The 24,630-nt window shown below is 45.7% G+C and overlaps 1 protein-coding gene across 3 annotated transcripts; it reads right to left on the minus strand.

Annotated features, from left to right (window-relative positions):
* Positions 1–5,674: 5,674 nt before the first annotated feature.
* Trx (histone lysine N-methyltransferase trithorax) lies at positions 5,675–22,905 on the minus strand. 3 transcript variants are annotated; one of them, XM_071794389.1, is made up of 10 exons: positions 22,577–22,905; positions 20,281–21,715; positions 19,610–20,173; positions 19,061–19,494; positions 18,678–18,839; positions 18,175–18,570; positions 11,574–18,079; positions 11,113–11,275; positions 10,864–11,010; positions 5,675–10,569 (listed from the first exon to the last, which is right to left on the minus strand). In XM_071794389.1, exons 1-10 carry the CDS (start codon positions 22,670–22,672, stop codon positions 10,396–10,398), a joined length of 10,077 nt encoding a protein of 3,358 aa, XP_071650490.1. In that variant the 5' UTR covers positions 22,673–22,905; the 3' UTR covers positions 5,675–10,395. The 3 variants fall into 3 exon arrangements, with proteins under 3 accessions (XP_071650490.1, XP_071650483.1, XP_071650473.1); XM_071794382.1 differs by having other exon boundaries at positions 19,646–20,173; positions 22,508–22,905; XM_071794372.1 differs by having other exon boundaries at positions 22,508–22,905.
* Positions 22,906–24,630: the final 1,725 nt, after the last annotated feature.

Raw genomic sequence — 24,630 nt, forward strand, 5'->3', positions numbered from 1 at the left:
CAGATACTCGTAACACCGGCGGCGCGCGGATGACTCTCCCCGTATGGCGTATATCCCCGTCCGCTCTCCCCCCACCACTCGCGAGCGTCGCCCCCACCGCGCCGTCGCTCGAGTCTCTTGCCGCTCTCGCCCCTTCTCTTCCTCTCTCTTCGTTCCACCGCTACGCTCCGGCCTCCCTCGTTCTTCATCTTCGTCGTTCGCGCTCGATCTTCGTTCCCCGCGCGATATACTCGTAATCGGCTCCCTTTCTCGCACTCGCGTTTCTTCTTTATGTCGAAACGAAAATTCAATCGTCTCTCTCTGTCGCGCGCGCGCGCATTCCTTCTCTTCGCTCGCCCGCTCCCCGCGCCGCCACGCGATCCCTCTTTCTCTCTTCCACGCGCGCTCCTCCGCCGCGACGCGACATGCGTTTCCACTGTATCTCGGCGGTGTGCACGACTCCGTTCTCTCGATCCCTCTCTTTCTCCCGCCGCGTCGTAGCGCTCCTTCCTCGTTCTACCGACGGTTCCGTCCGACCTATCCCAATTACAACGAACGTCCTTGAGGTGACTAACACCTCGTCGCTCGCTTCTCGCGGGAGCAGTGACGTATGTAGGCTACGACGTTCCGCGGATGCCTACATTTTGTTACAGACGTATGTTTTACGTATGTAAACTCGCGCGATACAGGGAGAAGGGGCAGGAGACAGGTGGATGCGACGATCTTTTCACAGCTCGTTATACATCGCCTTATTACGTGCTTTTATCCTTCATACGCGGGCAATCATTTTCATTTTCACTTTTGCAGTACTCTTATTGATATCCTCGCCTCTCGCGCGCAAATATCTCTTTAATAGCGACGAGAGGAAAATCTCACCAATGATCTCTTTTAACTCGAAAACCAGACGACTGAACCAACACGCGAATACAGTCAATGCTTGCGGAGCAAACGATGGAAAGAGATATAGCGACTTTTTGTCCCTGTATTTCCACGACGCAGAATCGCGATTGCGTCATTTTGCGAAACCGAAAAACGAGAGAAAAGCGTCCCGTCGCGAAACCCTCTCTCGGGAACGAGCATCCGCTCGTCACGTACCTGAACGGTACGAATGCATTGTGGGGGGGACGAAGGGTGAGTGAACAGGAGAGGCAGGCGGAGGCCGGAGCGCGGAGAGAGTAAGAGACGAGAGGAGAGTCGTCGTGAGGAAGGAAGGGGGAAACACGCGGAGCGGACCTTTCGTTGCCGTGGCGAACCACGCGACGGACGGTGGAGTCGGAGTCGCGTCGAGCGGAGCCGGGCCCCCTCCGGAGAAGGGACGACGACGACGGGAGAGGACGGCCGAAGGCAGAAAGGAGCTATATGGCTTTCTTGCTTGAAATCGCCGGAGAAAACGCGCAGCGTGGCGCGACGGCGGGGGCGGGCGGCGGGGGGCGAGAGGTGGGAACGGCAACGCACGCGGCCCCGAAGGGGGTGGGGGTGGGGGAAGAGGGTGGCAGCAACCTGGTTCCCGAGTGCTCGTTTACATGCATATGTGCGCTCGCGCGTGCGCGCGAGCGCGCATGTGAGAACGAACTGCCGGGCCGGGACTCGGGAGAGGTTATTCACTGTTCCGCGGAAACAAATGCGTGCGAGTGCGCGCGCGCGCATGCATGCGTTTACGACGGAGCGGCCGCGCGCGCTTCCGAGCGAGATCCGCTTGCGCGCGGGCCGCGGAGGCGCGAACAGAACAATCGTGACGTAAGAATGGGCGATCGCGGGGGAGGCGGAAAGCGACGGAGACGTGTGGGACGCTTATATACGTTTTGCGCGCTCGCGTTCCTTGGCGCACTAGTCGTCGCGTAATTTGGACGATTCCGGCTGTCGGTTGCCAGAATAGGAAAAAGAGAGAGAGAGAGAGAGAGAGAGAAGGGATCGAGGAATGCGGGAAGATACAGGTGTAGCGAGAATCCGCGGATCCATGAATCTAGTGATTTATAAACGGACCGGGCTGCGCGTGGATTTAATTTAAGATGGAGATAATGATGGAAGAATTTAAAATAGGATTCCGCGCGCGTGCGATTTTGAAAGCTCGATTGAACGAGCGGGCTACCATCCACTCGCAGAGAGTACTTTATATAGGATGATTCTTACCAATCTTGCCCTTCCTTTCATTCTTACCTATCGACGCTTTAGGGAGAAACGTCGATGAATATAGATTCCTTTAGGCTTTATTCTCACGTGATCCTGTCATAATGAATTAACGAAAATGTTCAAAGTGCCTGTTTTTTCGCTGTAACGTACAATATTTTCTGACACGACCTGATGTTTAGTAATACGTTATTGTTTTTAAAACGCGCTATAGCGCGTACGTTACTGTCGACATTTCAAGCATTTTTTCTTTAACAAATCTGTATTAGAACGCCGAATACGCCGTTTCTTCATAATAGATTTGATTAATACCTAATTATATTATTGAGATAAATATATTGCGTGTCTAATTGCACAACAGACAAAAATTTTCCATTAATTGTGAGATATATTTGTAATAAAGAGATTATTTTTATATGAACTTGGAGACAATTTCATTCAAATAATATATGTATATATCGATCATCTCTTTTGTTATTGATTCACCGGCCAACTGTTATCCCTATTCTTAACTTGTTACGCATACGTTTTGCGTAGATTACGAATCATTATAAATATTAAACTATTGTGAGTAAGAGGATGCGTGAATATAACACATTCGTTTAATTCACAAATCAATATCAAACTAACGCGACGCCCGATGATTAAAAATCTCAATCTTTTTTCAACTGTATAGGACACGCGCGCGCGTATCGATCGCATTCTTTTCTTATTTTTAAGATTTACGTTGAACGTTCCCTCGATCAAATATAATTCTCCCTTCAATCTTTTCGCGTGCGTTCGCTCGGCTATTTCTGGCCGCTATTTCTCCGCTCCACGCTCGAAATGCGTAAAGCGCGTATACGGTGTCTTCAGGATAAATCACGCCTGGACGCAGAATGCAGAACATCCCGCGGGACGCGGCGCATCAAAACCGCATTTGTTTTAACGGGCGTTCCATTGAATCCGTCACGGTGAGTTTAGGTCGACCGCGCGCGGGGTTCGGCGAGCGGGGGATAAAGCGAGGCAAGTAATTTGCGTGTAAACAAATGCAGAACGTTCCACCGTACGTACGCCGCCGCGCGGCCGGCGCGACCGGCCACAAGATGCCGGTCATGCCGATGTTGCCGGTCACGCGCGTTGCCGGAAGATCGAAATAACTGCATTACGCGCGTTCTCTGACGAATGTTTAGAAGAAGAAGAGAATCAATCGTCGAGATTCAAGTTAAATAATTTAAACGAATTGATGCTTCGCGGCAAAGGCAACTAATTTCTACATTTTTAAGTATGTATTCGTAATCCTTTGAAAAAGTAATATTTAATAAGTGAAACAGGACTGATATGATATGCAGTCAATTAGAGAGAAAGACACACTTATATACGGTCCGGACTGGATCTTGGTAGTCCAATAATAGCATTGTGTAAATTTTGTATACTTTTTCCAAAGTCAGTAAACAGCGCGTCGATTTTTTGAAAGAGTCATCATAGCGGACGGTTTTATGTTTTGCGAAATTTAATATCTTTTATGCGTCGTCTACAATGGCAGCAGGAGTCTACAGTAAGACATAAGCAGTAAGTTATTGACTAATGGGATTTTTACAATTCAAGAATAATCGACTGTGGTTGGTCAGTAGCTTACTGCTTACGTCTTACTGCATACTCCTGCTGCTATTGTAGACGACGCTTTATATTTGTTTCATATTTTTATCCTGACGACGTTGTTGTGTATGAAAGGGAAAACTACACGCCACGGCAAAGGGTTAAGCAACATATTGAAAATATCCATCCAAGCGGTCGACTAATTCTTCTGCGAAAAACCATCATATATTTTTGCCATGTAAAATACGTTATTCACCTAAAAAACGGATTCAAAGTCTCGCGTATCTTCTCTCCATTTTTTTCAACAAAATAAGCTTAACGTTCGGCGTTATCGCTAGCTGATTCGATGCTTCAGCGCGGAAATTAAACCGCACAAAAGTGCGAATTGTTGTTTTCGATAGAAACGTCCTGGACGACGGCAGTCAATGACATACGCGACGCATCGTGTCGGATGCGACGGGACGCGCGTTAAGTTGCGCGAAGTTGCGAAAAAACGTAAATAAACGCGCGTCCCGCGGTTCATCGTACATACATGCGTTTGTTTGTGTCGGGCGGTGAGTAAGCTCGCGGCTTGCCGCCGCGCGTCCAACGTGGACGCAACGCGCGTAGACGCGTCGCGTATTTCCTCGGAGAGACGGAGAGGCGCAGCCGGCCGCGACCGCGACCCGGGTCGCGTCGCGTCGTCCGTGCCATGACGCATCGCCGTATTCGCCGTGGCCGTTCGCGCGTGACTCGACCACGCACGCACGCACGCACGCAATTGTACCTGCGTATAAACGTGTGGGCGAAAAAATTTTCACACACGTGTAATAAAAAGCGCGAGTCGCAACGGGACGGCGCCGGCGGCGGCGCGACCGCGACGCGTCGTCGAACGAAATGCGACGCTCGTCGCCTTTTTCGCTCCGTTCGTTCGCTCGTGGGAACGAGACGCAGCGAGATAATTAAGAATGGTCGCTGTGTGCGTCTCTCGCGACTAATTGCGCGCCCCGGCGATATTTGAGACTAACGAGACACACGGACTCTGACGGCCGCGAATTCTCTCTCTCGGCTGCACACGTATATGCATGCGTATGTATGTACGTGCGTGCGATCTCGTTGAGGCGCGTCGCTGTGATAATCGCGGAGGACGATTGGGCGAGTGCGTGTGGTGCGTCTCGCACGCGAGAAGGACTCCTCGATGGCGAATCCGCTCCGCGGATTTCGCACGTCCCCGTAATTATACGAGACGGTGTAGCGTTTCTGTTATTACTCGTCCCGCCGCGAGTTTTACTGCGCAAAAAGTATCAATCCTGAGGCAGTTGTAAAATGAACGTTGGCAGAGGATCGTCTTGCCCTTCTGTTACGCAGGAATCTTTCGGATCACTGACCTCTTTCGTCAAATATTTAATCTGAATTCCATTATATTTCTTTAACAATTTTACTTTTAATTTCGAAAACTCCAAGTAAAATAAACTTATACGAAGTATAATTTCAAAAATATTCCGATATATATTAAAAGAAAAACACAGTGAGAAAGCTTTATTGTTTCTTCAACACGAGTCCCGAGAAGCTTTCACGTAATAAATTAAGAACCAAGTGAGTCTAATGCATGATACATTTTTCCTCGATTTGTCTTGAATTCTCAGAACTAAAATAAGATAGTATTAAAAGAGGAATTGACATTTCGCATGGTGCGGGCTCTGATGTGATTTTAATTTGCGCGAACCCGGCATTTGAGACCGATATCGAAGGCATCGGTCTGTAACGACAATGGCTGCGTTCGCTTTGAGTGCTTTCGCGCTTTGAAAGCATCACTCCATCTTTTTTCAACATGTAATGAGCAATAAAGATAGACTGACGCTTTCAGCAGGAGAGCGCCCAAAGCGAGCGCAGCCAATGTCGACAATGTTGTTTGCCGCACATGTAGACATTGGCGCACGCCAAATTACGCTCCTACGCAAAAAGAGAGGAATATACGTCGCGCACAGCAAAATGTTACAACACGCACATGTTTCTCTCATATTTCCACTTGTGTTTTTATTTTGTTAATTTTCTCGTATAATATATATACTAACAAAACATTTAATTACAAAACATGGGCAATATCTGTGTGTGTCTTTTTCCGTGTGTGTGTATGTAACGTGTGTATGTGTCCTGTGATGAAAGCGGCTATGTGTTTTCCTTTCCTATGCGGTACGCGTACCTTTTTCTCGGTTAATGTAGATATTACGATTAAACTTCATAAGTTCTCTACGATAAGTAGATGGATTGATAACGACAATTTACACGCAAAAAACGTGTGGCAAATGCCCCCTGTCCCTCCCTCTTCGTACCTCCCCCCTTCCCCTTCGGATTCGTTTCCGCAACTTCGTTTCCTCGTTCATTTAATCGCACTCATTTTTTAATCGCGAGAGTGAGTTTTGCTCGGTTCGGGCCACCGTTCACCGAAAATTCTCTCTTTCTCTCCCTACAACCTATATGTCCGTCATAAATATGCAAACGCAAGAAGGGATAAAAACGCTACTGTAATATGCGATATAATAATATTACCGTACTTCGATATTAGTTATAAATAGTTTTTTTTTTTTTAATAATTATTTGTCCAAACACTGAATATTTTACAACAGCCATCGAATCTCAACTATTTTGTAACTCTATTTAAACAGTTTGCAACTTTTACAGTTCATCATTCTTTATTTTTTTCCTCAATTTCACTTTTAATATTATTATGCGTATAGCGCGTGTCTGATCCAATATCATATCAATAATAGGGATATATCGTAAATTTTGTAATTTCCTAAAAAATATTCTCTAAAAAATATGTCGACCTAAAGATTATTATGACTGATAATCACAGACAATTTTTTCAATTTTTCTTTTTCCCTTTCGTACCGCCGTACCGAGTTCGTCAGTATAATCGTTATTTTCCGTCCTTCTTCCCCTCTTACTTTTCTTTTTAAACAAGTACAATATTTCAAAATTCTACACTCCGTTTAAACGTTAGAATAGTAATTTTATACACGTCTTAAGAAGCGTTTTACATTTCAATTTTTCTCCCCTTTTTTTCTCTCCTCTAATCCCTTAAATCGTAAGAATATTTTTATCTCCTCAGCTTATCCTTCTATCGAGAAGAGAAAATAAAGAAATAGATCGAAAGAGTGCGCGATGAGACGAAATTCCCGGTTGTGAGAGATCGCAATTGGCGTCAGACGGTGCGCCGAAATCGTCGCGTCGCGTCCCGAGAACGCGGTAATACGCGCCGCGCGCTTTATCGTTTCCGCGAAGTAACATAATCACTCGCAATTTTTTAACGCAACGCTGGGAACAACGCGACGCCCGTTCGGAGCGAGTCCGTCTCTTGTCGAGAGGTAAAACATGCGTAAAAGTCGGAGAGAAACGATCTACCTATTACATCTATACATTAGTATCATTTTTTTTTCTTTAATTATTGTTAGACTACACGTTTATTCGTCGTACCGTTCTTCGGATGTTCGTCGTTTTTTTTCTTTTTTTTTTCTTACACGCAGCGTTATTTTTGAAAGGTGCTGATGGGTGTAGTAAACAAACGGTGCTTGAATGTGCCCAAATATACGAGTGACTTGAGTAGTGATGTATTATGCTTTCTCTTTCTCTCTTTCTCCTCTTTTTTTTATGTGTGTATAGATTATAATTAATAGCGATAATAATAATAATAATAATGATGAAGGCTGTATGCGTAATACTAAGGTGGGTCGTACGCCCTTTCCACGCAGTTTAAAGAGTAGAGTTCAAAAAGACACAGAGTATGTTTCAGAAAGCACCCGATATAGATATTCGTTCGCATTCACCAGGCAAGGATTATCGGGAGACAAGTAAAAATCTCTTTTTCTCTCTCTCGCACACTTTTTGTGTCTTGCTACAAGCACACGCTCAAACTGTTGCCACCTTTTTGCCCGAAGTACTCGCGTGGATACTTTACAGAAGTCGTCGGTGATAACAAATGAGAAGAGAACAATGTATTGAGAATTTAAGTCTATATTCGCGAGTGTAGAAATGAAATCGGACGATGATGGATAGCCTACAGTTTACAATCATAATACATAGCGATGCGAAAATCGGGTTACATGGTATGTATGCCTACGGAGTATACACGTTGTAAAGCCGAAATCAATTCTGACGTCCGTAGCGTTACGCTCCAGGAGGCTGTAATCGAATCGAAGAATACACGCTTGCTCGTTTGCTAGAAAGAAAAGAAAGGATCTCTGATTCTTGTATCCGCGTCAATATATCAATGTGACTACCATATATATGCACCGGTCCTACATCGTTTTCAAGTTTTACGTTAGTACTTTTTTTTCCGTCAACCCTAATACCATCTCGTTCATAATCAATAAATATCAATAAAATATCTAACATTGTTATATTTTCAAGTAAGTTACCATCCTTACTAGTCGTATTACTTTTCATGTACAGATTAAAATTAATTATCATTATATTAACAATATTCATCCTCGAATATAATAGTTATTAATTATCGGTAATCGTAATATAAAAAAAAAAGATTCACAAAATATCTAAAAAATGGCAATTTCACGTGACCAGAACAGGTTTCCGTTTTCCCTCGTTTTTTCATAACTTTTTACAACTCAGCGTACGCGCTTTGTACCAAACCAGGCCGATTAAAATCGCACGTCTGACATTATTCGCGTGCTCAAATAATGCGCTCTCCTGCCACCATATTTCACCCCTTTATATTACCTCTTTAAATAATTCACGATCAATATTCTTCGTATAACGCATTTCTTATTATTATCAAACACTTCCGCACTGCAATCTTACTATCTCTTACTCTAGGCCATTTTTTCATGAAAAGTGCACTTAACGGTGTCCATGGAGCACCAAAATTTAAGGGACTACCACCTCGGCAGAAATTGATTAATCGCGCTAAAATACATCGTCGTAGTTGTGTCGGAGGGCGCCGTGCTACGCCGTTGTTAGTTTCGAATATAAAATATCATTTGCGTAAATATATATCTAAATCTATCACCGGGTGAAAGCGTAGGTACATGTAAAAGTAAGGCAAAACTGGACTTCACAGAAGGATATTGGTACGGAATACATGGTATATGTATGTATATATATCCGTAAAAATGTAAAATATATATTCCTATGTAAAAGCATCTCTAATATATTTCCCATTATGGGAAAATATCACAAACGTTCCCCGGAAACGTACCCGGAGACGTTTATCTCAAACAATGCGTAAATCTTCGTCGGTCTGAACGAACAAACTGGATTTTTGATAGAAATTCTTTTAAAAGGATTATTGAAAACTATTAGCGATTCTACTAAATAATCGTCAAACGAAATATCGTATCATTCGGATAATAAACTCGATGAACCATGATCTTGGCAAGGTGGAAGCACAAATATAGATGCGATGTAAAAAATGTACAAAAAGGAAAAAAACCAAGAAGGCAAATAATAACTCGAGCTTACTTCATCATTTTCACGTGCACTCTACCGGCAGGAATGCCTGGACATAATACATATACATATACCTGTACATATATGTCATATACGTATCAAAATGTCCAGGCATTCCTGCCGGTCAGTGTACAAATAAATGAAACTTGATCTGAAAAACAAAAATATCCTCTCGTCAATGACGCCACGTAAATAACAAAAAATTGTATCAATGTCTGCCAAAGTAGGTACACCTTCGAACAATATCCTGCTACAGGAGACTGTTCTCACTTGCCATTCTCTATCTCTCTCCTTAATGCCTACATTCCTAACTTAAGTTAAAACTGGTTTGCTGTACTTACATCAAAGACGATATATCTAGTCTAACAATTACATATTTTACAAAAACATTTGAAATCTGGCCCTACAGCAGACATGAAATGTCACGAAGTTAGTCATACACTGTACACTAAATTTAAAATTTACACAAATCATTTAAATATACAATTGTCGCGTTATTTTATGTTCACGCGTTTGATAAGATCATTTGTACACGATTATTTATGTCATTTATGTTTTTATCTTGCGACACTCGAAAGAAATATAAATGGCTTTGTGAAAGCTGCGATCATTATATCGAAAATCCGTCGCTCTCTTATCATACTCTCGCGAGACCATTTTCCATTTTCATCGACACGCTCGTCTATAAGGGGAAGAGTTTTCAAACCCGATTAAATCGAGAGATCCATCTCGTGCAAGATGCACAGGAATTATGCGAACTAAGGAGCACTCGCATTTAGTGTAAAGTGTAAGATAACTTGTACACTTAAGCCTCAATATAGTAGATAATAGGTAGAGTCTCTAAAAGTCGTGCGAGAAAGCACAGGCGTGAATAAAGTAACACTTTCAAAAGTCTGAAGCGCGTAGTAAAACGCACGACTTTGTCGGATACGAAAGCGGGACATACTCGAATGGTTTATTGCTATAGGTATACGTGTATATATACCTCCCAGTTAAATCAACTACAGGAACGTAGCTGTCTAAAGTAACATCGTCGTAACCGCCGTGCTTCGCGTATTACGTCTGGCCTTCTAATATTTAAAATGTATAATCTATGTTCTTTTATAGTAATAAAAAGCTGCAATCTCTGAAAATAGTTTGATGATGAGTAAAATGAATAACATTCAATAAAACGAATCCTATTCGAAAGCGCGCGCGCAATTATAGCACATATTTCATTTCTTTGTCATCGGTCGGCTGCTTAGGATAAGCTGTATATACGCAGTCTCAGTTGAGGTATTTGCGACATTTGCGAGAACCGCAAGTACACGGGATCTTGATATCCTCGAATGGGAATTTGTAGTCGTACGTCAACTCCTCCCCTTGAATGATGCGACGAAGAGCAAAAATCAGTATGTGTTTCTTACCTAGAATGTCCACCACTCGCGAGTAGCAGTTTGGCTGTAACGTATAGATTTTCATATAATACAATGTTTATCGCAGAAATTTAAATGTATCATGTATATGTAATGTTATCGTACGTGACGATTACGTAACGGTATTAATATTAACTTAACGCTTGATTATATATTATGTAATCAAATTATATATAATGCAATTTAAGATAATTATACTTTTTTATATATTTAAAAACATTGCTACAAGTAACAATGTCATTAAGTAATAAAAGCTTTTGTCAATTTAAATTATTAGGTAAATTCTTGGTAAAAGAAAAAAGAAAGGAATGTCTCATACCTCGCACGAATGATTGATAAATCTAGCTGCATTGCCTTTCATAGTAGCATCAACAACTAGATGATCATCGATTTTAAACATGTAACAGCCTATGTTCTTGCTGTCATAGTACTTCTCTCTTTTGTCGGTCAAGGAAGATCGAATAACCTAATGATAATAATTTCAATAATGATAATAGTAATAGCGATATCGGTTATAAATATCGCGACATGACCTCCTAATATTTATAAATAGTTGTTTGCTACTTACTTCACCGGCGTATTCAATGACCATTTCACCAGGCTCGATATCTCTCAAACAAAACAGTCCTCTACCATGTATGTGGGAATAATACACACCGACAGATGTTTTTGATGTTTCTTTAAGTATTCTAAAGCGCATGGCCATGGGCAAATTGGTACTCGCGGCTCGCCTGAAACATTCATCACAATACTCTATACTCTATTGAATAAATTAACAACGGCGCTTACTTTTTTTTTTATCTGAAATATTACAGATTCTATGTATAACCCAGAGAAATACAGCTTACATTCAATGTATAATGTATATTGTATATCAAAAAATGATACGCGATTGTTAATATAAATGCAAATGCATCACATCGGTGGTGCACAAGACCACGCGAAAATGCTATTAAAATTTCATATTGATAATCAAATATATCAGAAATTATAAATTAATTTATCTGTGCATATGCAACGAGCTTTTACCTCGATTCCGTTTCCGATATTGTAATTATGTTAGGATGCGGCCTGTGCTGCGACGCCAACCAGCTGAACATGTCGTGGACTTTTCTGCCCTTGAAAGGCTCCGCTCGTGCCGCCCCGTTGGCGCACGCCGCCGGCAAATCGTTCTCCATCTCGTCGGCTTTCGGCGGCGCCAGGGTATGGAATTTGGGCTTGTACTTGCTGCATCTGTTAACGCCCGGCAATTGCTCGATCAGGTAAATGGCCGCATTGTTCTCCAAGCCAAGACTCTGGCACAAGGGGTTGTGAGGCAGCGGGGGCAGGTTGTGGGCCTTGCGCGCATTCTGCACCGCCTGGTACACCGTCTCCCAGACCTCGGTCATAGACGAGGCGGTATGGGTGAAACCGTCCTGCGACTTGATCTCGTACATCAGGATCGGTCCCTTCGAGCAGTTCTTCTGCACCAGCGGTGGATTCTGTTGCGGATCGCTTCGCAGCGGCCTGATCGACTTCGTCACTATTCTGGGTTTCTTGACCGCTACGGGCGGCGCCTTCGCCTTAAGTATGTTCACCTTCGCGTCCACGGGCTTTACCTTATCCTCGAGCTTGTTCGCCTTGAGCGTGAACGTCTTGATCGGCAGCAGTTGTAACGACGCGATCTGAGGTACCTGCTTCGATGGCAATATCTCCACGGATGTCACCTGCGGTGTCTTTTTACTTTGGGTGACCGCCTTCATGTTGCGCGTGATCTTGTAAGAACCGTCCTGTAACTGCTTCTGCAGCACTATCTTCAACGAGGTGTTCTGCAGCTTCTCCTTGTCGAGCTCCAGTTTGAGATTCTCCTTTACCTTCTCTATAGTCTCCGTATTCAGTTTGATACTGTCGCTGATGTCGTCGAGCGCGGTTTCAGGTTTCTTTATCTGTACGATCTGCTCGGTGATTTCCTTCCTCGGTTCCACAATTTCCGGCTCGGCTGGCTTGATCACCGGTTTCGTCGGCTCTTCGATCGCCAAGTCATCCTTCTTCGCCGGATCCTGCTTGAGCGTCACCGCCTGCATCGGCAGCACCCTGTTCATCGGTCGACTGGTCGGCATGTTGCTCGTCGGCACTGTGATTTTGTTCTGCACGGGACAGGAATTGGAGACGACCGGGCCGTTACTGTTGACGTTCGTGTTTGCACAGTTCGGACTCAACGCGATACCGCCGCTGTAGCTCTTATGCATGCTATTTACATCGTGGTTGGACTTGTTATTTACAATTAGATTTCTCTGCGTGACATAATGATTCGATAGCGGCGGTATCTTGGACGATGATATGCTGGATTTGATCATGCTGGTGTTCTCCGATACGTGCTTCGAGTCAAAGTACGGCCGCACGCTGTTGCTCATCGGTTGCTCCGCGCCGAACAACGACTCGGTGATCTTCCAGGCGGCTCCGTGATTCGCCTGGACCGAATGTGCGACCGGACTAGGTCTCACAGCGACGCGGGGAATCATCGGCATCGCATGAGGTGGCGGTGGCGGTGCTGACAACGCTGGTGGTAGCGACAGCGGCGGCGGCGGCGGCGGTGGTGGTACCGGCGGTGATAGGTTTGTCGGTGTCACCGCGTTCGACGAGCATACATCCGCTACCTGAATCGATGCCATTGGATGATCTATGTTCATATTTTGACACGATACCGGTGACACGGCGCTACACGCGACGCCACCGTAAACTCGCTCTTGGGACGTGGCAGAAATGTTGATCTGCGGCGGCGTCGCGATTGGTTCCACTGATAGCGTTGGTGCTGAGATCGATCCTGGTGCTGGTATCGATGCTGGTGCTGGTACCGATGCCGATACCAATGCTGGTACTGGCGCGGGTGGTGCCGGAGCTGCTGTTGGTACCGGTGGCAGCGGCGGCGCCGACTGATTCACCACCACGTAAGGTACTCCGGACACGTTGGACATACCACTCACGCCTTGCACGCTCGCTATGTTAGGCACGCCGGTTATGTTGGGTACACCAGACATGTTCGGCATGCTTGATACATTCTGCATCGTCGGCACAGCTTGCACATCCACGATGGGCTCCATCAGCTTGGACGCTTGAAACACCTGTGTTGTCGTCTGGTAGCTGCTAGCCAATACCTGTGGCACGGTGCCGGCCATGAACTGACTAGACGACATCACGGTGTTGCTAACGATCGTTTCCAAGCCGTAGTACATCGGTTGATTCGACACGAACATACCACCAGTTGGGTCGGTGAACATTTCCAGGGTGGGCGTGGAGCTCAACAGCAGCTGCTCCGACGATATAACGCCACATTGGATCGCACTGGGTTGTTGTTGTATGATAGTACCCAATACTGTAGGCTGTGTTTGCGCGATTTGCACACTCGGCAATATCGATATACCGCCATTCTGCAGCGCCAATAGATTGTCGGTGGACGGTGCCTGTATGTAGGTGCCCGGCACTAAGGAATTCGCAGCGATCAGCTGCGGTTTGAAGCCGGTCTCGTGCTGTCCGCCGCCTATCGTCGTGATGTATTGTAAGTTTTGGCCGGATTGCTGCTGTAGGGCTTCCACGTAAGCAGACACGATGCCTGGCGATGCCACTTGCTGAAGGATCACCGTGGGCGGTCTCTGGTTAGCCTGATGTAGCTGGATTACCTGGGGGGTGTTCGTCATCGCCGTCGGTTGGAATCTGGCATTGTGCGCGGCATTATGCGGTGCCTGCATCACGTTCTTCAAAACATGTTGCTGCGACTTGACGCTCTTGGCCTTTGACTTGGCCATCCGTAAATTTTTCGACTTAGAGGGGACTCGGGCGATCTGTGCGTTTGTCTGCGCGGACTCCTGCGCGGTCTGCACGCCCATGGACGAGTAATTGGGCGACATCTCCGGGCTTGGGACGGTCTGCGAGCTCGTGCTGTCCGGCGAATTCATTGGCGTGTTCACCATGCTGTGCGCCGTAACGTTAGAATCGCTGGAGACGGACGGCGGGTCTGTAATCTCCGTTATATGCACCGTGCTTTCCTGAGGAGGTAATACTGCTGGGTTCGGCAGAGTGGTGGTCCTACGAGTGTACTGAGTCTGTACGATCACATCGTTGGACGTTAATACTGTCTGGTGCACGGTCTCGACGGTGGCATGTGTCGCATGGATCTGCGGCGTGATAATCGCCTGGGCGATCGGCTCGATCTGGATACTCGGATGGGGTGATGCCACAGACGCCTCGATGGGTGACGTTGCCTGGATGTCTGTGTAATCAGTTGTCAGAGTATGGCCCTCGGACGGTGAAAGCGTGATGAATTGCGGCGAGCCCATGTTCGGTGAGAATCCCGACTCTGGCGACGCCAGCTTGTTATCCATGGTCTCTGAGTCGCTATCGCTGGTAATCATAGAGTCGCAATTGTCTAGATGACGGTTGTAACTCTCCTCGTTACGGTACGTGCGAGCACACCTTTTACAGGTGACTTCGATGTGCTCGAACGGCGACGACTCGTATGAGGTACGAATCAGCCTCTCGTGCGCCATCATGTGTTGTGACGAGACGCACTCGTCGTCGCTCGAGATATCACCTGCACCATCCACTTGCGGGATCTGTAAATTCATCTTGAGATTCTTTTCCTTGAACAAGACTCCCGCCTTGTGCAAGGTGCACCTGGCGGTCGGTGCGATCGTAAGGTTACCACTGCCACTCTTCGTCTTCTGTGACTTGTCACAGGTACTTGACACATGCGATCTGATGAAGCCGAAGAAACGTTTTGAGTGTAAAAGATTTGAAGGTCGCACGTATGAACCAAGTTCCTTTTCCGCGATCGGCTCGCCCCCGTCAGACGAATGCTCATCGTTAATGCCGTCCAATTGCGGGATCGATTCGGACGTTTGCAGGTTCGTGTTCTTCTCCTCGGCGTTGTACTCTGGTGAACTGCACTCGCTGGCGCTATTAGCGTCAGCCGATCCGTCGACCTGCACTATTCGCGGTTGCTGCTGTCTCGGATGCCAGAACAGTCTCTTGTGCTCTTTTGCGTCGTCCCTGGCTGGCAACATGCGACGATTCAGTCCAGTAGAATCTTCAATGCAGTACTTCAACTCGCGCACGGAGTCGGATAGTATATTAGGCGTGTTTCCTCTTCCCACAGTAACCATGATACTCTCCGGGATCCTCAATTCATGGAACATGGACGTGCGTTCATTTTGCGCATCAAGAACAATGAGACCGGTCTCGTTAGACTTGGTACTGGATGGATTTCGTGGCAATTTTCGCCTCTTTATGTTAGAACCATAGGTGTTGTCTAGTTTACAGCTCCAGGTGAGGCTACAAGAACGTTGATGATGCCTCTGACCGCCGACAATCAACGGATTATTCGACATCACCTCGGATTTGGATCGTTTCAGCTCCCTGCCGCCGCGTTTCTGGCTCTTTGAGTTAAATAGGTCGTCCATGAGATCCTGCATCGCGGTCTTCGCCTCCAATCGCACCCAGAGATCATTGTGCGCTCCCAATTCCAGTAAAGATGAATCCATTTTGGAAATTTTGCTTTCTGACGGCTTTATCGTCTCTTCGACCTCCGACGACAGCATGTCATCCTTAAACAAATCTGTGCTGAAAGAACCGTCATTCTTCAAGTCCATGGCTAAAAAATCCTCGTACGACATCTTTGGAAAAATGTCCTGCATGGAGATTCCATCCAACAGATCGTGCGGCAAATCTTCAAATATGGCCTCCTTCAGTTCTGGTGGTAAAAGATCCGTGTTGTTTTGCTCCGCTAAATTCTCATCAACCTCTTTGTTACACACGATATCGATGAGCGAATCTAAGGTCTGTTTGACGGCCAAATAATCGACCCTCTGCGCGTCTGTCGACACTTCTTCCTTTTCTCGCTCCTTGCTGTGATCGATAGTGATATTATTCTCCATGTCGGACGAGACGTCCGGCATATGTACCTGCACATAAGTTCTAATGTAATATCTAACGATCTTGTATGGATTCACTGTAGACCAGTAAAGTCTGGAGCATTTGTAATCGCATGGTATTATCTTCTCAGTCGTGTCAGAGAATTCCGGAATGATGGTGCCCAGACAGTCGACCATCAAAGAACCTATCATCAGTTTGACCTTGTTGGGTTCGGCAAACTTCTTTTTCTTACGATCCAACTCCACGTACACCGGTCGCTTCAAACTGAACTCGTTCTCGTTCTGCAGAGATTTGTTAGCGTGACTATTCGAATGTGAAATGCAAAATACCGTTTTGTCGTCGTTGAAAGCGAGCCCGATGTTTCTCGCGCATGGAAAATGAAAGGTATTGCTGCAGTTCTTCGCGCAACATCCGATGCTCGCGCCCTTCTTGCCGCACTCGGTGCAGCGGATCAAACGACCCCTCGAAATGGCACTGTGAACATTCTGTAGTGAGCCGTCGATTTCCTCAAACACCTCATTTGACCATAGCGCGCAATTTGCGTGTACCCATTCGTTCTGCCCGCAATACAGCAGCCTGCCCTCTTTCGTCTCATGTCCGTCGCCCAAGCCTTTGCACAAACAACATGATCTGCTGTCCTCGACATGGATATTATACAGATTCGCCGTTTTCGCCGCAATCGCTTTCGGCGCTTTCATCACCTCCTCTTTCCATGCCTCCAGAATAGGATCATCAAACTTCGTCGTCAGAGCGGTGTCTTTGCCAACGTCTTTACTAGGCGTTAATATATCGTCATTGTCGTCGCTGCTCTTAAAATCCTTGGGCGTAAACCATGGAAAGACCTCTTGTAAAATATCGTGATACGTTTCTAACAGATCCTTTGAACCAACGCGGTTGATTACGTGCTCCATATCACAATGAAATTGCGATAATGATTTGTACTCGTTACCATTCACCTTACGTTTCACAGACATTAAAGTAGGCGAGGGCCTCGCAATGATTTGTTGCTCCGAACAATGGCATTCCGTGACATCGTTCGAAGATACTGACGAATCCTGATTTGTCCAGTCTTTTCTCTCGTTGTCTTGAGAGTCCTTCGGAATACAGTTCTTCACCCTAACCGAGCATTCTTTTAGATGGAATTTCTGTCGTAGCCGTCGCAGACCTTTTCTACCGGGACCGTCTACCGAAGGTTCCTCCAAATCGAGCTTATTTACACCATCCCTGTAATTAGCACCCGAATTCGAGTCGGTATCCGCAAACTTGTCGCCATTGCACTCTTCCGATTCTTCGTTTTCCTTCGCACAGTTAATCTCGCTCTTATCTTCGGGAAACTCGAGTTTTCTCACGCTCGAAACTGGCCTGCAGAGGCACTCCTTTCTGGGACTCCACTTGAGAGCCGTGCAAATCTTGCGGTTTTTACTCAGAGATTTTATCACGCCGATGAAACCCGCCTTCAGCTCCGCTTCTATGGCATTCCTCCAGATAGAGGAATTCGAATTGGAAGAGCATTGGCTGCATGTGAATTCGATCGAATCGGGCAGGTAACTAAGTATCTGGTAACGCTCATCGGAAAGGCCTTCACAACGGGCATGTACCCAGCAGGAACACTCGCTACACTCCATCATCTAAAATAACGCAATCATAATATATGAGTTGTAGATACAAGTTAAATTTTGTCTGTAAATTTACTCTACGTCGAGAGCATCGCGTAGATACTCACCTTCGTGTCAAAATCGTTTTCGTTGTAACACCTCTGACACAAAGGACAATAGTTTCCTTGTTGTCTCAACTTGAAGCACATAGAGCAGAGAGGTAAGTTACCAACGTGAACGTTGACACCCTCGCTACCGCAGCTTTTACATTTAATACAGCTCTGACAAACGTAAGGTCGATCGGGACTGTACAATCTAGAGCTAACACCGGACTTCGACAGACACGAATGATGAAACGACTGACGACAACGAATGCAGGATAATTTCGGACCGGATCTGAGATGGCAGGATTGACATATCGTACACCGGGGACAACACCAGTTTGGCTGCGCACAAACGTTCCATTCACTGGGTTCCAAACAGAAGGCATGGTATGGCTCGCAACAGCATTGACAGTGGATCAGCTGTAAAGAATAATCTTTATGTTGACAGTTCTCGATGAGACATAACGCATTACTATTACATGTCTACTTGTTATCCACCTATGAACGATATTTCAAACGTTACTTACCGGCTCTTTACCGGCGCTTCCGCACAGATAGCAAATAGCAGGTATATGAAATAGCTCAGAACCGATAAGGGCGAAACCCTTCGCTCCGACCTCAGAAGGGTCGTATTGCTCCCAGAAATCTATGGAAACTGTATATACAGTATCCACAGCTGCCTTAGACATCTGTAATAAATATATTATTTACATTACTTTAATTCCATTAAATTCAAGGTTGTAAATAAGTTTTACATTTAATCGAATAAACGAAATACCAACTAGTTATAAAAAAGCAATTTTATACAAAAATGAAGTAACATGAGCTCATTCAGTATGCCACAAGAGGCAGAATAAATATTCATACTACTTAGGTCACTTCCCTCGATTATGCCTGAAAGATATCTTACCACTGGAAAATGCGACGTTGATAAATTCTGTTGCGGTTTTCCCCTTCTCGAATGAGATTGTTGTGCCGTGTTAACGTTAAGATTTAAATTATTATCTTCATTATGCTTCTGGATTTCCTTGTCTTTCGTAATATCGTCCCTCTTCTCAGTTCTTTCGGTTTCCTTCAACGTCTTTGGAATGTTTTTGCCGTGTTCGTTGTCTTCTTTCGCGTCTACAGCGGGAAAAGTTGCAATGGGTTGCCCAAGCGCGACACTGGCGCTTCGACAAACGTGCTTAACTCTCGGCCCTTTCAACTCGAGCCTTTGTCTAAGAGGTTGTGAATGTTGGCCACCGGTCGAAGAGGCAAGTATTGGATTTTTAATTTTCTTCCTTACTTTAATCCTGTTATTTTTCCTCCGTTTTTTGTTAGGCGATATACTCATCGAGGAATCAACTGCAAAATAAAATCATGTCGTTAGTACAAATATACAGCAATACAATCTAATATAGCAATACTAATACAGCAATACAAAAAAAAAGCATTTATAAAATAACATAAGATGTTTTACATTTATCTAGTTTCGTATAGAAAAAGCCTCCGGTACCCTGATAACTGGTTTTCTGTCCCATTTCGAAATTTCTCCAACTCATGGCAGACTTAAACAAATTTCTTTCCAAGCTGTCTTCCGCAGGCCAACTGAGTTTAGACGGGCCCAAATTTTGCCCCTGACCATCCTCGTCTTGACTGAGCGGCAGAGAAATAGTTAAAGGATCTCGCATTAATGGTGGTAACAACGCGTTTAAACCTGTCCTCAAGGCAGGTGGAATGTCGTAACATTTCAAACACATTTTCAACCAACACGCCGGGCATCTGGCTTTATAAACGCATCTCATGAGATTCCATTGTTGACTCCTCACAACAGGCGGGACTAAACACAGACCGTCACCTTTATGACACTTGAGAATGGGAAGAACGTTGTTCGAGGATTTAGCGCAAGCCTGATGTTTGATCATTTTGCTTATAAACTTTCGGCAAGATTCGCAACTGTGAATGCCAAACTTGCGCGCCTGTTTCACAAATCGATAAAACCGTACGGCGCCGCAAACACCACATTTTATAGTTCCTGTTAAGCCTGAAAGATAAACAATCATAATTGTAAGATAAATTTTACGCCGGAGATGTAAATGTTTACATAAAACAGTTTACAATCAAATTTGCTATAAAATGAGAAATATATACCTAAATTAGTGCTTCCTCCCATGGTGTTACTGGTGCTTGTTGTTGAAAATGGTCCTTCTGTTCCAGCTAAACACTTGTTATCCAACTTTAATCTCGCTTTTCTTAATATAACTTTGCCACTATTGAGTTTTATTCCGCTGAATTCGGATTGCTCGCCTTCTGAGTGACTGCTGTGCTCGCTTTCGCTTTCAGATAAATTGTTTTCCGTCTCAAAATTGTTCAATGTACTAACCACAGTCTTATTACCATTTTCAGGCTGATCCTCAGTTTCTGCACAGCCATCTTCCGTTAATCCTGCACCACTTTCAAAGTTCGCCTGATTACTTAAATCGTTCGCTATTTCATTTTGAGTTCCTGATCTCGTCTGAACTCTGGAAGACTCGAAGTGTGGAACATTGGAATCGGGAAGAACTTTTGTAGGAATAGAAATCTGTTTCTGATTTCTGGGAATTGTTGATTTCACAGTTTGTGCCGTTGTCCTGCTCGAGTTTTGTGAGCATTCTTGATTATTATTAGAGCTGTCGGATGTGCCATTTGATACTTTATTCTTACATGATATATTATGAGATTTCTTTACTTCTCTATGAGTGGGTTTTGATATTTGTGCGTTTTGTACAGAATTCGCTGATTTCTCCGTATTTTTTATTGATTGAGTTATAATCTCGGCATTGGAGTCTTGAATCACCCTTTTTGGCTTGCCTCTTGCATCTTTATTTTTAAATTTTGTACACAACTTACTAACTGCATCCTCTTTCAATTTTGATTCCAAGTCGCTGAGCTTATCCGAATTTAATTTACACTTTTTGACGTGTATACCAATTTCATTCTCGCTATGCTCCGTACCAGAAATTTCTTCCAATTCCTCGATGAACCTCTTATTTGGCTTTATAACTCTCGACGAATGCACGCTGCGAACAGGTAAAACGAATTTTCTTACTGTACTAGGCTTCTCTCCAGATTGCACCACCAAATTACGTGTATTACTCCCATTAGATTTTGCCCTTTGAAGCAATCTTTTCGCAGTACTATTACGTAACTGTCTGGTTCTTTGATGCTGGTCCAAGATGTTGTTCACTGATTTTAGCACCGGGTTTTTCATGTAATTCGAAAATTTAACGTTCTTACAATTCTTACGACTCTTAGCTCTGTGAATCTTTGGAGTATGTTTAGCATTCGGGTTTTTAACTGGTTCTGTGATGTCTTTGACTGGTTTTGGATTTGCGTCGGTAAGCTTCTCTGCGCTGTTTTCGATGTTTGTAGGAGAATTTTTAACATCAGTAACGTCCTTCTTCGTGCTGGACTGTGGTGCAAGATTTTCGACTGTGACAAACGGCACGTTATCGCTGGTCTTCTCCGCATCGTGTTGCTGTGTTTTTATATAAGATGCAGAAAGATTAGCCTCTTTAGTGCTAAATCCGTGGAACGGTGGATGTTCCTGGGGGGAAAAGATTACCTGTATGAGTATTGAAAATGACATACTACACCACAATTCTAATCTACATGTATACGATTCTTGCAATACAAGTTTTTATACCAAAGTGCCAATCTTCAAGTTATGAAAGTAAACAAAAACAAGTGACTAGTGTAAGCAAAGTTTACTTTATCTACATGACAAATGACAATTCGTCTGCTACAGACTGAACGGACTCTCATTCGCAAGTGCCGACAATTCTACATTCTTTCCGGCTGCCAAGAAGTTACGGAGCAAGGACAGCAGAAGGCATGTCACACTGACGTACTCCGTACCAAGAGCGGCCAGGACAAGAACATCTACAAATCGCTACAGCTCGACCGACATACGGAAGGGGAGGTGACGCTAAAGCGAGAAACGAGTCGTCGAACGGCAGGTAACGGACGGAGGCCAGGCCGCGAAGGCGTCGCGCACCTGCCGCTCGACGATCGGCCAGCGCCGATAGGTTAACCCGCGCGCGCTTACGCCGCGCCAAGGCTCCGTCGGCCCGCGTAATCGCGAGTCCACCGAACAGCGCGTTCGCCTTCTCGTGACGCTCGCCGGACGATGTATACGCGCCGAGCGGCGAGACGCGGTGCGTCGCGGGACGCGACGCTCGTCGATCTCGCGCGACCTCGGCGCGGCCAACGACAACGACGGCGACGACGGTGGACGAATGATGACGGGGACGGTGACGGCGAATGGCGACGGCGACGACGACGGCAAACGGCCGACGGCGGACGCCTCGGCGCGACGACTTTTTTTGTTCCCCCTCACCTTCTCGTTGTCGCCGAATGTTTCGTTGAACAGGGAAAGTCCGTAGTAGATGTTCTCGGCGACAGTTACCGGATCGTTCTGCGCTGCCTCAGGCTGGCCCAGCACCTTGATCCGTTTCCTGGTGGCCGTCTTCGGCGGCTTCCCGGGAAACTTGGACCTTCCCATGTTCACCTGTTTTCAACGACGGACCTCAACCTCGCAGCGAAATTCCGCTTCCATTTTACTCGCGATTTGTGCCCACGGCCGAGAGGCGCACCGACTCTCTCGCGTACGCTATACACCGACGTATGTACGCTCTCCCGATATACGCGCGCGCGCGCGCGTGCTCACACGCACACCACACAGTCCACACACGGCGAGTATACGCGAACGAACATGGACACCGGGGCCGCCGTGTGACTGCGTGTGACGCGTGTCGGTGTTGGTCTCTCTCGGGCCGCTGCCTGGTTCGGCCGCCGTCGGCCGGCGTCGGTCGCGCTCGGCCGCGGCCGCAAAATACGCGCGTAGTTGTCAAACAGAGAGCCTGGGCTACTAAGGCGGGCCTCGCCTCGCGCGCCGTCGAAACTCGAAACGCGCTCGCGCGCCGCCTTCGCCTTCGCCTTCGCCCGCACCTTCGTCCAAGGCCTCCGCCGATCTTTTCTCGCTTTATGACGAATCCGTCGCTCAGGCACGCTCGCAACGTTTGAAATTCACGGAGAATACGGAGATTCGAACCGGCAATCAGGTTAGAACTTTGATATTCGACGGCCGCCAAAATGATGCCCGCGTTTGTTCGTGTCAATGGAAACGCGGCAATTATTGTGGCGCAAGCAATATATTTCTCTCCCGCAACTGCGACTTGGAAAGTTAACGTCATTTTAGAAAATATCCATAAAATTACATTTTAAAATACTTTTGATACTTAATTATGATACGACTGCAGTCGTATCATCGAAAAACTTTAGCGAGGATATTATGTATTAAACTTTTTAGAGATATCCCTATCTTAACGCATTTATTTTTAATTGTACTTTGTCTTCGCGTCGGACTCGATTGTGTCCGATAAGAATCTCGCATGCGAATATATCGGCGACCCCGGCAAAAAAGCAGCGGGGAAAAGGGCGATACGCAACGAGCGACGTTGCTCGAACTCGAGGGGATGGTCACGTGACCGCCCGGCAGGCCGGTCGGGCATTGAGAACCGCGACTGGTTTGAACGCGACATAAAGCGCCGAACGTTTATTTCGCACGACGAATGTTTTATTCACGAGTTATTGCCAATAACTTGCAGAGTTGAATATATCGATTTTATAATCTTGTCCCTTGGATAAATAGAGAACGCGATCGGGAGGAAAGACAAAAAGTGGAACGATTTTATTAAGCGGATTAATTTGCGCTGCATCGAGCGCAAATTTTAAATTTGTTTATTAACGGCTCGTAATCGTAATTATCGTAATAATACCACGTAAAAAAAAATATCCGCTTATTCTCACCTTTCGCATGTGCAATTACGAAAAGTATAACTTCTATAACACGCGCGACCGTATACTTCACGCAACGTTCGGGAGCACTGAGAGACCAATTACGCCGTGTGTTTCGTGCATAGTTCATTAAGTTATACTTTGGTACGTGCTCTATTAAGAGGTTAACGTACGAAAAGTACTATAAAACGGATAATCGCTCGTGGAAAAACCGCGTCGTGCGAGATAGCAAAGATCGCACGTATACCGATATGTGGTACTGCTCCATTTCTGGTACCGGCACGATAGCGCGCAGCTCGCGCAGCTATTTGCTTTTCTATATTTCATTGCGCCTTCCTGCACATCTCTCCATTGGAATTAAGCTCAGTATCCTCTTACTCGGGCTCAGGCCGGCCTTTACGGAAGACTTACCGGCGATTCGTTTACGCCTTAGCGCATTCCCAGATTGTCGGTGCATTATTTCCGCCGAAGCTATCGCACGGGAATGAAGATCGTCTTTGCGGCGCGCGGTTCTTAATTGCTTCCGGTATATTCTATCAGCGTGTATACACACGCTCTCTTGCTCCGCGTTACTCGAACGGTAATTAAGATTGCCGTAACATACCGCGTCGCTTTATGTGGACGCGCGCGTCGCGCCGGCTTCGCCTCTTCGAAAAGCGAGGC

Source organism: Temnothorax longispinosus, chromosome 1 (assembly GCF_030848805.1).
Source record: "Temnothorax longispinosus isolate EJ_2023e chromosome 1, Tlon_JGU_v1, whole genome shotgun sequence".
NCBI classification, from domain to species: Eukaryota; Metazoa; Arthropoda; class Insecta; order Hymenoptera; family Formicidae; genus Temnothorax; species Temnothorax longispinosus.